Source organism: Rhipicephalus microplus, chromosome 8, assembly GCF_043290135.1.
Source record: "Rhipicephalus microplus isolate Deutch F79 chromosome 8, USDA_Rmic, whole genome shotgun sequence".
NCBI lineage: Eukaryota > Metazoa > Arthropoda > Arachnida > Ixodida > Ixodidae > Rhipicephalus > Rhipicephalus microplus.
The window spans coordinates 93,880,223-93,895,411 of NC_134707.1; the positions used below are offsets into that span (position 1 = coordinate 93,880,223).

At 44.2% G+C, this 15,189-nt stretch overlaps 1 protein-coding gene across 4 annotated transcripts in view; it reads left to right on the forward strand.

Annotated features, from left to right (window-relative positions):
• Positions 1 to 4,518: 4,518 nt before the first annotated feature.
• The window catches only part of LOC142769252 (uncharacterized), a 75,578-nt gene continuing 64,907 nt past the window's right edge, over positions 4,519 to 15,189 (forward strand). For 2 of the 4 annotated variants that reach the window (XM_075872342.1, XM_075872343.1), the window contains exons 1-3: positions 4,519 to 4,652; positions 11,476 to 11,598; positions 14,600 to 14,650. In XM_075872342.1, the coding sequence (XP_075728457.1) occupies positions 4,578 to 4,652; positions 11,476 to 11,598; positions 14,600 to 14,650 (249 nt within the window). In that variant the 5' untranslated portion in view covers positions 4,519 to 4,577. Of the gene's footprint in view, positions 4,653 to 11,475; positions 11,599 to 13,370; positions 13,668 to 14,599; positions 14,651 to 15,189 lie in introns of those variants that run through there. The other 2 variants (XM_075872344.1, XR_012885727.1) reach the window with 2 other exon arrangements.

Consider the following 15,189-nt stretch of genomic DNA (forward strand, 5'->3'; position numbering starts at 1 on the left):
CTGCACCCCTAAATTGAAAGAAAACATGTATAAAATCAGTATTGATTTACAGTTATAAGAAATTAAAATGTACGTTGAGCATACGCTGCAGATCAACTGAAATTTTGTTGAAGATGTACTTGACGAGAAGAGAAAACCTGCTTCTGATTTTCAATGAAGATCTATCGAGGTGCCCATTCTTACTTTTTATCGTAAAAATTCAGAATGCCAAACTATAGTGTCATTGACATGGCTTAAAATCTACACAAAAGAGTCATTGACTTATAGATGAAACTGAGACAATAACGGGAACTTTTCTGGTTGGGGTTAACGGCCAAAGGCTAATGCACACACATACGTACTGCAGGCCTAGACAAGTCACCATTGATTTTCATGTCTACAACGTATGCCTACAATTACAATTGAACAGAAGAATCCATTGCTGAAGGGTTCCTCCTTGTCTTGCTTCATAAAATAGTATTGACAACAACAGACAGTAATGCTGGTTACCGTATGGACAAGGATTCACGTAGTAGTGACTATGTGATTGTGAAAAAAGTGAACTTGATAGAAAGATACCTTGCCATAAATACTGAATTATACAAAACGTGTACATTGCGGCAGTCATTATGAACAGGTGTGATGCCACGGGACAGCGAAGTAGGACAGATCCTTCACATCACCATAGGAAGCTATTCCTTCCTTCAATAAGAGCCATCGACCCTGCTTACTGGTGTGCGTATGCTGCAAACCAAGGAAACCCGCCATAATGCAAATGGGGTACAGAGTAGCTCAAAATTAGAAAAAAAAGACCACAGAAAAGAAGCAGAATTTGAACTTCGACCTCGGTCCACGCTGACTCAGAAGTAGATAGAGGCTCCGCAAGCGCACATTCTTTACCGCTTGATGCTCTGTGTGGGGGTGGAGGGGGGCGGTGCCACTGCGTGAAAACTATGAAGTGAAGTACTAATCATGACACTCAAGAGGGCCGATAAGAAGCCCAATAATGACGAGGTAGTCGAAGCGCTTTGATATGAGTGAAGCAACGTTTACCGCTCTGGTATCAAGGGGCGCCCCAAACGCACTCACACGTTTTGCCGTTCGCGTCATTCTAGCATGGCACAGCTCGATATTAGAGCACAACAGTTTTCATATGCACATCACCTCAGCTGAGCGCCATGTCACTTGTTTTGAAAATTGGGGACTCTTAAGCTCCATCTTTAAAAGTTGAACTCGATAGCGATATTTCGTTCTTAGCACGCACTTCAAATCTTAGTGTAGTTAGTGTACGAAATGTGTATGAAATCTTTTCGAAGTTTCTTCGCACCCATTACCTCACTTTAAGAGTGCAGTAACCTGTGTACCCTTTGTAGTGGGTGACTGGCTCTAAACATTGAAGTAATTATGATAATTCCTTGTCCTGACTCCTAATGAAATCGTACGCTTCTACCACACATTATTGAAGCAATATATCGTGTTGTATTGTGACACATGCAAACAGCACGGGTGTGTTAATGCAAAAAATTACTTTCACTACTTTTCAACCAGATAAATTTTTTTAATGTATTAACAAAGAGAGGTGTGACTGTGTGACAGAACACCCGCTTGCCATGCAAACTACCCGGCTTTGATGCCCACTAAGATGCAGAATTTCTCATTCATTTCACTCGCATCTTTTTTTATTCTTTGGTCACGCAAAGGTGACATATTTTCGCTCAAAACTAACGGCGCCGACCCCGACACCAACGCTGATGCGAGAATTTCTGCAAAACGAGCTCTTTAAAGCTATCGCGTTAGAACTGCTGGAATAAGCGCCACAAAAAGACGTCATCGAAAAGCGAATATCACATCTTGGGTCAGCAAGAAGCGGGATAAAGTTAGCGTGCTCATGCCTGAAGCTAGAAACCTCTGTCCCCACGTTCTTGAAGCGCCGTGCTGTGGCGTATGTATGAGCAAAGACGTAGCTTACTTTATCACTGCAGCGCGCACACCTTGCCATCTCTCTCCTGATTGAACCACGCTTTGAGGATGTGCGAATTGAGTGCTAGGATTTTTTACGTGTTGGTTAATGTCATCTTCGAGGAAGATTCACCGTAAGCGGCGTTCATATAAAAAACTTCAGTTACTCCTACGGCTAAATCACGATCATGCTCGTTTTTGCTGTGATGGAGAAGTGCCCATAGGCGTAAACTTGGTTGCACTCACATCAAACGTAGCTGTGGCTTTCAAATATTTATGCGCTTTGTACAAGCTCCCATGTATGAATGCATTCTACCGTGGGGATCTAGTGGCTAGGATATTCGGCTACTGATTTGCAGGACGCACGACTGAATCCCGGCTGCGGCGGGTGTATTTTCAATGGAGGCGAAAATGGTGTAGGCGCTTGTGCTCAGATTTGTGTGCATGTTAAGGAACTCCACGTGGTCGTAATTCGTGAAGCCCTCCCTCTACGGCGTCTCTCATAAGTTCAAAACTATAAGGTGGTTTCAGGACGTCAAACGCCACATATCAATCAATCATGTATGAGTGTCCAATAAACTATCAACTACTTCTGCCCAGACACTTTTGACTTTCATGTCGCATCTATTGCAGTGCTGGAAGAATCAGCCACGTTTTCCCTCCCCTTGCATTCCTTCCCATTTACGCTATATTAACTAGATTGCCGTTAAATACTGCACATAATGCTTCTGGTACGTTCCTTGTTTTGATTGCGCATTAAAATAAACAGCCTCAATAGTTTGATAAGGAAGAAGTCGGTAAGCTTTCTGCTTTGATGTGAAAGTTTGCGTGCTCAGCGAAAGGGCCAAGCTTGTCCTTCGATAAAGTTGGTCTTAAAAAAAGGTGACGACGTTTCGTGGAAAGACTGGACTGGATTACCCCATAGCGGTGTTTCTGTCGCAGTGACGAAAAACACATAGTTTATAGTGTATAATGTGGAAGCTGTTATCGCAAAAGTAGAGTTGTTGTTGCACTTTCCTAAAGACGTTTTTTATGTACCGACTTTGTTACTTCAGTTTTTTCTAGAGCATAGACTGGACGACAAGCCACTATTCAGTGTTAAACAAAAATTGTTTCTTCCAGAAGAACAAGCTAAAATGGACTGCAGCTATGCTAGACAGGTGGTGAAAGCGACTAACACCACATTGCTTGGTAGGGGGCCGCCCGTAGGAATAAATGTATGTGGCACTCCATGTCTCATAAACAAGTCCGAACGAGCTCTCTATGAGGCAAACAAGAACTTCATCAGCGCGAGTTTTAGATGCGGAGCATCTAATACTCGAGGCTTGTAGTGCGGCGCCGTCCGCAAGCTTCCTCCTCCTTCTTCCACCATCTGTGCATCTCTTCCTCCTCTCCACACCGCGCGCGCTTCTCTCCTCCACCATCTGTGCATCCTTCCTCCTGTACACACCACGTGTGCTTCTCCTCTTCACGAACATTCGCCAGCTGTATGAAGATGCGCGCATGCGCCGTCGCGCTTCTCCCCTTCGATAACCTTCGAGTACATTCTCCATCTTACGCGCGCGCATGCGCTGTCGCGCTTCGAGAACATCGGCAGCTGACGCGCGCGCATGCGCCGTTGCACTTCTCCCTCTTCTCGAACATTCGACAGCTGACGCGCGAATGCGCCGTCGCGCCGTCGCCCACCATCTGTGCCGCGCGCGCTTCTCCCCTTCGAGAACATTCTACAATTCTCCAGATTCTCCAGCGGACGCGCATGCGCCGTCGCGCTTCGCGAACATTCGACAGCTGACGCGCGCATGCGCCGTCGCGCTTCGAGAACATTCAACAGCTGACAGCGCATGCGCCATCGCGCTGTATATATACTCAAGGTCGGCGCTCGCTCGCTCAGTTGCCGCTTGTCAGTTGGTTTGTACGGCGCGTCGACGTCCGAGGTCGCGGTGAAATGAATGCCGACGAATCCACAAATACAATGATCGATGTCCCTTCGACCAGCGCCGCCCTTTCACATACGTGTCGTACGTGTTCACTCATTTAACACCCCCTCCTACAACCACGTTAACCAATTTAGCCATCGACCCAAGTAAGTCGCAATTTAACACCCCATTTCACAACCACGTTAACAAATTTAGCCATCGACCCAAGTAAGTCGCAATTTAACACCCCGTTAACCAATTATATGCTCCGCATCCTCCTCAGTGTTCCCTCGAGGGAAGCTGCGGGCAATCTTTTTTTGTGCGTAATTGTATCAGTATTCTAGCTAGAATTTTTACTTATAAAGAGCACTGAGACTTTCAAGGTCTGCAACTTTTTTTTGTGTTTTACGGTTTTATCCAAACCGCAAGCTCATTTCAAAGAAAGTGCTCCTGGTTAGTAATCTTTATCAACAGCAAAAAAAAGGATTAAACTGACCACAGATGTCAATGGTCAGATTGGCTGAAGTTTTATTTTCAATAACACTCCAACTACCGATACTTATGATCCTTCTTTTGCTTTATTATATATATTCATTGAACTTTTGCTGCGTCTTTAAAAGGTTACCGTGCAGTGTATATATAAAGACTGGCTTTCACCTTTTTGTACTCCAAGAAAGTTCAAACTCTAGTACTCCACCGAGCCTAATTTATTGTGAAACATTTATGGAGCCCTACAACATTTGGATATTCCTTGTAGTTGCTATGGTAACACCTCCGCATTTGTCAGCTCATAAGAAGGTGCGTTGCTTGCGTAATACTTTCGACACATATTGTAGATGTTAGTTACCATAAAAGTACTGTTGAAATACCAGTTATAAGCCTACCTTGAGTTGCATCTTATTCACACTACAAGTTAACTAATCATTAACGGATCCTGAACCTATTATTTATTTAGCAAGAAGGATTCGCATATTTTGATATGCAGCAGCATCTCAATATTATGACTGGTCTTTACAGCTGCCTATCCGAATTCATGGATTTTGTTCCACTTATGGAGATGCTGCTTTCTTATGAATTGAAATACAGTTTTCCTCTATGAACCCTTATAATTAGAAACCGCAGCTTGGTTTCTCTTGCGTTGCACTTGCATGATCAGTGGAAGCTGCGACATGCGATTATCAAAAGCATCTTTGCCCTATTTACATGATACCTAACAAGACTTCGAATCAATAATGTTTCGACTTAACCATTGGCAGCGTGCGCTAGAATTTGGCAATTCACTGGAAATTGAGTGTTCCGTTTCCGAAAAACTCCCTGAAGGGGTCTGTAAATAAGTTCCGCTACGCTGGTGTTGAAACGTTTTCTTGGCGCGTATTTTATATAACGCTGCTTCATATCAATAGTTCGCGATTGTTAGAAATGAGCATAGCTTGACAATGCTTGCCAAATGTCATCGGTTCTACTCTCTAATAGTGAATTACTCTCGAAGCTGCTTAGCACGCTACAGAGAGGTTAGAACACATTTTGAAGACAAATACGAACCTATATGTCTTCATTTTTAGTGGTAGGCATGAACTGTACCCACATTGATTCATTGGCAATTTTCTGCGGGTGATGTAGGAAATAAAAGCCCACGTCCTTCGCTTGATGCGCACTGAACACTGTCTGTCTGAGTGGGGACAAATATGCACCCGGTAGGAAATAAGGAAAAACTCCTCTTGTTCGAGCACTCTGTGGGGTCCAATATGCGAGAGATGCGCGAATACAGCGGGGACTTTCTTCTCACTAAACAAGGCCGCCAACAGGATGTCTTTCTCGTTAGCCCCTTACCTTTCTTCTTTTTATTGCTTCCTTCCTACACAACGCAGCGCTGAGAAGGATCTGTTATGCACCATGTGGGAGCTGCACTACAGTGCACTAGAAAAGGGTAGTGTGCCGTCTGCCCTACGGTACGTAGGTGGCGCTCTGGAGCTGCTCATGTCCCTGGTACTGGGAGCCGCTAGGGGCACTGCAGCAGTTTCCTCTTAAACTTTTGCGTGCTCCTATCCTTCTGCCGCTGCCGCTCTCTTGCTGCACACGCGCTGACCGAGGCTGCAAGTCGATTGCTTTTTCGTGTAGTTGAGAAATTCAGTGGTTTGCATCAAGTACAACCGCGGAATTTCTTTTTCTGCTGATGTGCCCATGATAAAGCATGCTAAGCAAGTATGCCTACTGAGCGGCACAATCGCTGTTTCGCGCCGGGACGCCGGACTGGTTACAGCCGTGTGAAAGGCGCGCCGAAGGCGTCCCTTTTTAACGTCCCTCAAGGCGAAGAAAGAAAAGACAGTGGGAGAGGAACCTGCGCCGCGAGAATAAGGAGCTCGACGAAACGTGCGCAGTGTGCGAATCGCATTTCGAGCCGCATCTTGTAATCAGGGACTACATTCATATCATCGACGGCAAAGAGGTACGCATACCTCAAGGAAGACCAACGCTGTCAGAAGACGCTGTACCAACGATCCTTCCGAATCTCCCCGCGTGCCACAGCAAAAGGACTCCCAAACCCAGGACTAAAAGAAAGCGACAAGGTGACCAAACGACCAGCAGTACCAAACGTCGAACGGCAGCACACGTGCCGTCCACTAAAAGTGACCCGGACGACCAGTCGCTGCCAAACGCTGATAAATTTTGCGCTAGCGAAAAATCGCCAGGTTTGGCCAGCTCACATGAGGCACGGAACGATTTGAACTTTTTATTGTACCTCAAAACAGCTTCTGAGTGCTGGACGAAGCATTGATTTCCGAACCTGGACGGGGTACTTTATTGCACATCGTCGTCATGCGAAGGAGCGACGGTGGTGTCGGAAAAAGTTGTCATGTGTTTCTGCAGCAAGCCTCATGATGCCAACTCCAAAGTGCATATGAGAGAGAGACTTGTTAACAACATTGTTTGAGTTCCCAGGAAGAAGCGGAAAGCCTGCTCCGAAAAGCAGATGCCTTCGAACTTTGTATTGATTAATTGATTGATTGATTGATTGATATGTGGGGTTTAAGTCTCAAAACCACCATATTATTATGAGAGACGCCGTAGTGAAGGGCTCCGGAAATTTAGACCACGTGTGGTTCTTTAACGTGCACCTAAATCTGAGCACACGAGCCTACAATATTTCCACTTCCATCGGAAATGCAGCCGCCGCAGCCGGGATTCGATCCGGCAACCTGCGATTCGGCAACCGAGTACCTTAGCCACTAGACCACCGCGGCGGGGCACGAGCTTTGTGTTGGAGCCCTAAATGCGGCCGATTACTCTCAAGTCTTTTTGACAAAGGGGATCAGGAGTCAGCTGGACGTAAGGCAGCAGACATACTTCAGTTCTAAGTGGTGTCTTGGCAAGGTGGTCAACAAAGCTAAGAACTGTATGCCATTACCTTCATGTGAGATTTGACGGAAGCGCGTTGTTATGGTAACTTAATCTTTGCAAACTACATTTTAACCGTAGTGCTCTTTTGTTTGTAGGAGGCCACTTCATCTGGCACAAATACTTGCACAAGGTGCTGCTGATCAGAAGATCAAGAATTCAGCGTGCACCTTCTAGGCCACTCCGTACAGCAGGTTAAAAGCTGAAATGCATGACACAAAGTAACAGACGTCTTCACTCACAGATGTCTGTAAAAAAAGACATTGACAAGGTGCAAGCAGCAAATGCTTCGCTGAGTGAAGAAATTGGTAACAATCACATTTCAGAACTCCCTCCAAAGCAGCAGGAAACTGTGAGGCAGTGCTTTGAGGCAGCAAGTGTGAAGAGAAAAGGCGTTCGATACAGCAAGATGTGAATCTTGGAGTGTATTATAATGCAAATGAAAAGCTCTCGACTGTACAACCACATCCGGGATAGTGAAATACTGGCACTTCCAAGCAATTCGACATTGAAGCACTACATGGCTACTTACAGGTCTGCATTCGGGTTCAGCAAAAAGGTTTTGAGATAGCTGAAGGACAAGACCCTGAATATGAACGCCTTCAAGAGGCATGGCGTCCTGCTTGTAGACGAGCTGAAGCTTTCAAAGCACATTACTGTGAAAACGTCCAGCCACTTCGAAGGCTTTGTTGATCTGGGAGACTTTTCTTCGCCTGCGGAAAAGGGGGTGAAGTCGGACCACGGCATGTTTATTATGCTCGTGCTGTTTGTTGGAAAGTGGAGTCAAGTGATTGGCACATTTGCCACATCTGGAATTATGAAGGGTGACTTGCTGGCTCAGGTTATTATAGAAGCTACTATCCTGGCAGAAAACAGTAGACTTCATGTAGATTTTATTACTTTTGATGGTGCTGCATGGAATCAGCGCATGTGGAGGCTGTTAGGTGTCTGTAGAACGGCAAATTATGTGAAGTGTAAAGTGAAACATCCTGTGGATGACTGTCGCCACCTCCACTTCACATCTGACTTTCCTCACCTGATCAAATGCTTGAGAAACAGTCCGCTGAAGTGCCCATTCAGTACACCAGAAGGACATGTAAGTGTGTTGTCTTTGTATATTATGTTCACCTTTTGATAGCATTCTGACACTGAGCTTAGTTACAATAAACTTTTATGATACTGTAGTCACACGGGTTCAATTACTTAGCGTGCCCACAATTTCACTTCCAGGTTTCAATTCAGCACATCAGAAAGGCTCTTAGTATTGACTGCAGTAGTGTGACACTTAAGGCCATGCCAGGAATAACAAAGTGTCCTCTACAACTGAACGCTTTTGAAAAAAATGAGAGTTGCCTTGGCATTTCAACTCTTTGGACAAAATTTGCAGCAAGCTCTTCAGCTCTACAGGACGGAAATTGACGAAAGAACTGGAAGTATGGCAGCTACACAAATTTTTTTTCAGGTATGAAGAGAAGCAGTGTGCACAGGCTAGCCAGTATTTATCAATGCACAATATTTCTATTAAAAAAATAAATTGGTTATCATTGTGCACACATCCGTTTCGTCAAATTTACGACAACTTTATGAGAGGACACCTGTTTTAGTAAGTCCTGCTGAGCTACATGTTGCCTTTGACACATCTCATGATTTTTTTGCAGGAAGATTAACAGCCTGATAGAGGCCATGACGTCGTGGTTCCCTTCCAAACCATCGCGGCCAGTCTCATCCTACCGTGATACGATTGCCGATTTTCCAGAATACTTGACTGCCTGGGAGCAGCATGCAGGTGGAGCCGGGGGGGGGGGGGTATCAGCGAGTCATCAGTCACAGGTTTTCGGGTCACGCTCTCGAGCACACTTGAACTTTTGTCATACCTGACCAAGATGTGATATAAGTATATCAGGACGTCAGGACTTGGTCAAGATCCCCTTTAAAACTTGTTCAGTATAGTACGTCAGTCCTCTGGCTGCAATTACAACCCTATTCCAACTTAATTTCTCGTAACCATGGGTTGTATGTCATTTTACAGCATAGTAAAGACTGTAAGATATGCGAATGCAGATCCATGTGCATTGAGTGCACTGCTGGAAACTGAAGAACGCTGCTTTACTCAGGATACAGTGACCATTCTTTGGAATAGGGTTTACAGCTTCATTGACGCAGGAGATTTTGCCTGCAGCAGAGACAGCCTTGTCATCGTCTCTAGATCACAACCAGCATGTGCGAAAGAGTGATTCACGCCTTATATACTATGTATTTGGCTATGCCGCTCGTAAGTGCCTAAAGAAAACAAATTGTAACCTTTCCATGGAAACCTAACCCACCACGCCCGCCTAGCATAGCCGCGAAACTCGAAAAAAAAAATCAGCCCAACCTTTCAAGAGGAAATGCTTGTGGCGCCATCACTCGGAGGCAACATGAGGTGCCTCAGGCGCCGCATGTGTCTGAGCCCACTACCCCTATTCTAGTACACTCTAGCTACGCTTATCAGGTGGCTTGTCCGGTGAGCTTGACTGTGACAGGTGTTGTACATCAGCAGCACGCGTCGCCATCTCTGTGCCCCCCCTTCCCCCTGGCGGTTGCAAGAATAGACGTGCGAGATATTTGGTACTCGAGTTTTAGTTGTAGTGTTATTGTTAAATGGGTAAACAGATCGTCTGGTAGTGGCACTCTGATACCGACAAAAATCATCACACTGATCTGTGAAAGTACATAGATATGTGGGGTTTGACGTCCCAAAACCACCATATTTTCATGAGAGACGCCGTAGGGGAGGGCTCCAGAAATTTTGACCACCTAGGATTTTTTAACGTGCACCCAAATCTGAGCACACAGGCCTGCAGCATTTTTGCCTCGAACGTAAATGCAGCCGCCGCCACCGCCGGGATTCAATCCCGCGATCGAGTTGAAGGTCTCTACTCGGTCCTACAGCAGCTTCTACTGGATAAAAATGACGTACATAGTCTCCTGTGGGTACCATATAGAGTTAGCATACGACTTTTTGGAAATTTTCAATTAGCGGAGGCTCCAAAAATACAATAATACATAATGTGATTCGTTACGTCAGGCGCGTAGATTACGGCACGATATCTAATATTGAAACTTCAACCTTGATTGTTTCCGCTATTATTGAACCTATGGCAGTGAAACTTGTAGCATTAGAGTTTTCAGAGTCTAGTTTTTCTATCTAAACCAAGTGATTGCCTTTTTTTAAGTGTTAATTTAAAAAACGGGGTTGTACTGCTTGTTACCTTCAGGTAACAGGTTCTTCTCACATACGTGGCTACTTTGAAGGTTCTGATTGCAAGGGTGTTAAAACCTACTGGCTTTCCCAATAACAACAGCAATTATTAACATCTCAGTATCCCAGCTGTCGCTAACTATACATAGTAAAATAAAGTTGGTAAGAAAAATGGTAAACAAATCCTCACGCGCTAATCTTCAAACATATTTTCAGTGGCGGTGAAATTCAGAATATCAGCATTAAGAAACAAGCTTGGGGTAATAAGGCACGGCGTAGAACGAATAGCACACTTGACATTAAATTCAATACGCTGCCTTCACTGTTCGACAGCTCGAGGATTATATACAGGCGCACCTTCGGGGAACAGTGAGCACGTGTATCGTTAGGAATAATGATATATTTCGGCCGGTACTGTAGTGCCTGAATATGTGTGCCCCGAGACCTTGTAGAAGATTTATAAAGAACAGCAGTGCAAGAAAAAATGCGTCACGTCCCTTTTCGACATTTGCAACCACAAAGTAATACATAATACTTTCAAAACTACGTGAATAGCTATGGTCTTTTGATTGTTTCATGAACATTTTCTCCTTCAGTAGCGTAAACTCATAAAGACTACAAAGAGAAACTTCTTCACATTTGTATTGGCGACCATTTTGTTTTTATATGTGTACTGTATTTTATCATATCAATTAAAATATACATATACATATAATAATTTAATAATACTATATTAATAATAATACATGCATGAGATTCGGCACATAGACAAAAATCACATCTGAGTATTCTATATTATATAAGCAACATTGCATGTAACTCGCAGGCGGGCGCAAGAATTTTTGCAGTTGCATCATTCGGGTTAGTGGACGTTTAAAATAAAAATAGTGGACGTTTTTGTGCTACTTCATACAGGTATTCTTCATTGCATGTACCATATAGAAGTATTTCGTTTCCGTTCAATGAAAGCGCTTCATATTTCAGAGTTGGTTGTTCAGAAAGTTCCTTGTCCTTGACTGTCAAGGTATTGAAGGAAACCTTGGGAAAATAAATACCAGGGAGAAAGGACACTTGCATGGGGTGTCCCACCCAGCTGGAACACAGAGGGTACAGGGGATCCTCACCTCTCTGAACCCCCATAATTTACAACACTCTTCACCAACTACAACTTCAAAGTGATAAGTGATATTATTCAAGCTATGAATCCCAACACTAGGCCTTAACTAAAATGGCTTATACTAGGCATAACCCAAAAAATTGAGTGACGGTCTGAAAAAGTTAGTAGCCACTCTCCTAACTACCGAGTTCCTTGCATTCACTAATGTAGGTAGTAAATAGGTGGCAATAATTGTTAATAAAGGTTTCAGATACCAACTGACACGAGATGTCAGTGGAAAATCCGTCACGCAAGCTTAGTATGTGTCAAAAACTTGCCATTGTAGTAAACATTTGATGTTTTATGTTTATGTCAGCCCTCTTCAACGTGTAGAATGACACAACAAAACAACCATCACGCGATAATAAACACGCGGTTGCGGAATTGGAATATTTGTGGCTGAATTATCTTTATAGTGAATTTTTTATATCGACTTTAACCAATTGTCCACAAGGTCACGTTTATTCGCCAACACAACATATTTAAGTGAGCGAGCATACAAAGTAAACCTTTCCTCGCTTGAATTAAAATGAAAGCTTATACCAACAAGTGTGAATTCTGACAGCGTTACTGTCCACCCTGGTTGTCCATAGCCGTTATCACGCAAAATAAAAAAACTGAGTAAATAATTATGCTCCATGATAGCGATAAAATCAAATTCAAGCCTGGGCGCTTTGCCTGGCTGCCCAGTATTATCTATAGATTGACCGCTCTTCTTGAATATCTATTGAAAACTGACCCTATACGGCCTTTACGTCGGTTAAAGAATCGCGTTAACATGCGTAGCAGAATGTACCGTATTAGATATCTCGCATCACAAAGTTTATTTCTTTATAAAGTAGGTCATTGAACGCTTCCAACAATTGAAAATTGCAGAGTAAAATGATTCACTGACGTCACCTTCACGCATAACAAAAAATAGTGGTTAGTTTATGAAAGAATGCTCAGTTCTGCAGCCGCATAGGAAGCGTGGTGTAGCATCAATGGAAGGAGAAGTGGGAAACAAAGGGGCTAGCAGAAGAAGAAAGAAGCAGTCACTATCTCGTGTATTCGGCGGGAAGCCGATAGTTAAGAGACTATAGCTCAACGGATGGTGGCGATTCCGGTTGCCTACACAATCTCGAATAGTCTGTGGAGATTTCGAAGGTTGGGATGCAATGGGAACAACAGTTCGTTTGCGGTAGTCGCAGAAAGTCGTTGTGATCTCTAAATAGTGGTGAGTCTTGATCGTTCTTGGGCCAGCGCTGTGTAAGCGTAGAAAACGTGTTGAATGGAGTTGGTGTTACCGCAACTTTTCGAAGTTCAGTGAACGAGAGCGTCACTTGGTTTACAAAAACACCGCTTTCCACACGTAGGTCAAGTGGAGGTCATGTACCGTGGCGCACTTCCGCTTCGTTAGCCCAATCTCTGAAAACACCACATCACTAGGATGGGTGGTTGCGTCAAGGGTGTCAGCTTGCTCAAAGCAGTCCTCAAATAGGAATAGACAGAAATTCTAGAATCTAATGCAGTTAACTTGGAGCTCAGCAAAGAACAGGTAATACCGCATTGTCGGAGCAATGACATTGAGCCAAAAAGCCCAGTTGCTCAGCAGAGTCCTTATCCGCGGCGTGAGCAGCTAGATGGAGAGCTCTACCGCGGAGAAGCTCGCATTGATGGAAGGCCGGCATAGTCAGCTCACTCCACTAGTCGATATTGTACAGGCTGCAGCGGCAAAATCATTATAAGCTACCAGTTCATCCGTGAACTCCAGTAGCTTTCTTCAAAGCCGCTCGTAGAACTTGGGGACAGCAGCCTGCCCTACTGAGCGACAGAGGGACGTCAGCAGGGGGGTGGTGATTCGGTGGAGTCTAGGCGATTGGTGCAATGAGGAGGGAGTATCTGTGATCACTTGCTCATATTAGGTACCATGACCTCTCATCTGCGAAGACGACTGTCGGCAAAGTCTGCCCAACAAGGCTCCGCATCCAGAGCACGATGAAGCATCAACAAAGTGTGCGTGGCGCCTCATGAATGTGCAGTGAGTACCACGTTTCTTTGTTTGAATGCTATAGGTAATGTGCGCGATTCTACACTTCCCAAGTATTTCTGCTGTAGTGGATACCATGCAAGTCTACTTGTGATAGTCTCACTCAGTCTGTTAAAATATCTAGAAAGACAACTCTTCCAATTTTCATTGAGCATGTGCTGTATATTCTCGGCAGTTATAGATGTGTTTTGACGGCTTCGGTACGACGCAGAAAAAAACGCATCTCGACGAAATGACTGGTTATGAGCGGGCGAAGCTACGTCCCAAGCTCCGCAATGCCTACGTTCAATTCCCAGACTGGTATAAAAACACACGTGTGCAAGGACCGACAAAAGGACAGTGGGGCAGACGCATGGATGCCGGCATGGATCAATGGATGGACAGATGGACGTATGGACACACAGACGGACAGAAAGACGGTTGCATAAACAGAAGTAAGGACAGGTATACAGACGCACTATTGGACGTACAGATGGATAGCGCAGGTGGTGATGTTTTACGTTGGCATATACTTCATTGATATACACAGCTGACACACAGCCTTAGTCTCCTGTTTGTGTAGCGTGACAGACTGAGACAAGTCTACGCCCTAGAGACCTTCGCTCGTAAACTATTATTCAATTCAGGGTGCACTGGACAAACATGAATCTGTGATTAGATATTCGAGCCAATCACCATGAAAACGGGCAAACTATAATGAAACACCGGTCTTGGAAGAATGTGCATTATGTTTTATTTATTATTTATTTATTTCGCTAAAGCTGTCAGTGAGGCAAACTTTTTCGAACACCACCAAAACCAGCTACACAGGGCAGGAATATCAAAATTACCTGAAAAGCTTGCGTAAATTGATTGAATCGATACTTGACTAACTCTTTTTGCAAATCCCAGTGGAGCTGACTGATTTCTTTTTTATTCTCTAGGTCAGTCGTCCAGCCTCCAAATATGTACCACAGAAATCACTTCCTTATTTGGTAAGCTACTTTAAACATTTAGGGACCCTTTGTAAATTCTGATGTGTATTGCGGCGAAAGCCTACCACTGATCTCTACTAGGGGGAGCTGGATGACACATCCAGCTTCTCGGTTCGGACTGTCATGGTGGATGGACGTGTTTTTTGAGCGCTCCCAATCGACTGCGCAGATAAGTTGTTTTGCATGTTTTGAGCTTGTCTTTATAATTATAGGGCTGCAGTTAAAATCCCTGTAGCACTTATTTTATTGTACCACTTTTTCGGGGGTCAGGCACCAGGTATTTATTAGTTTGTGTGTGTGTGTGTTAGAATTTTGTTCTTTTGTTGTTTTTCTTTTTTTTGCCGCCATGTGGAGGAGGTGCACGTACATTGAACACGCAATTTTTCGTAGTAGAGCTTAGACTTTCTCTTTTTCGTTGGTCAGGGCTCGAGTTTTGTAATTATTGAGTGAGACAAGTCATAGAACAATCGGTGTCGAAAAGACATGGTTAAAAAGACTGTGAAGTGTTCAGGATGTGGAGTTGGTTTGAAAGTGAACCC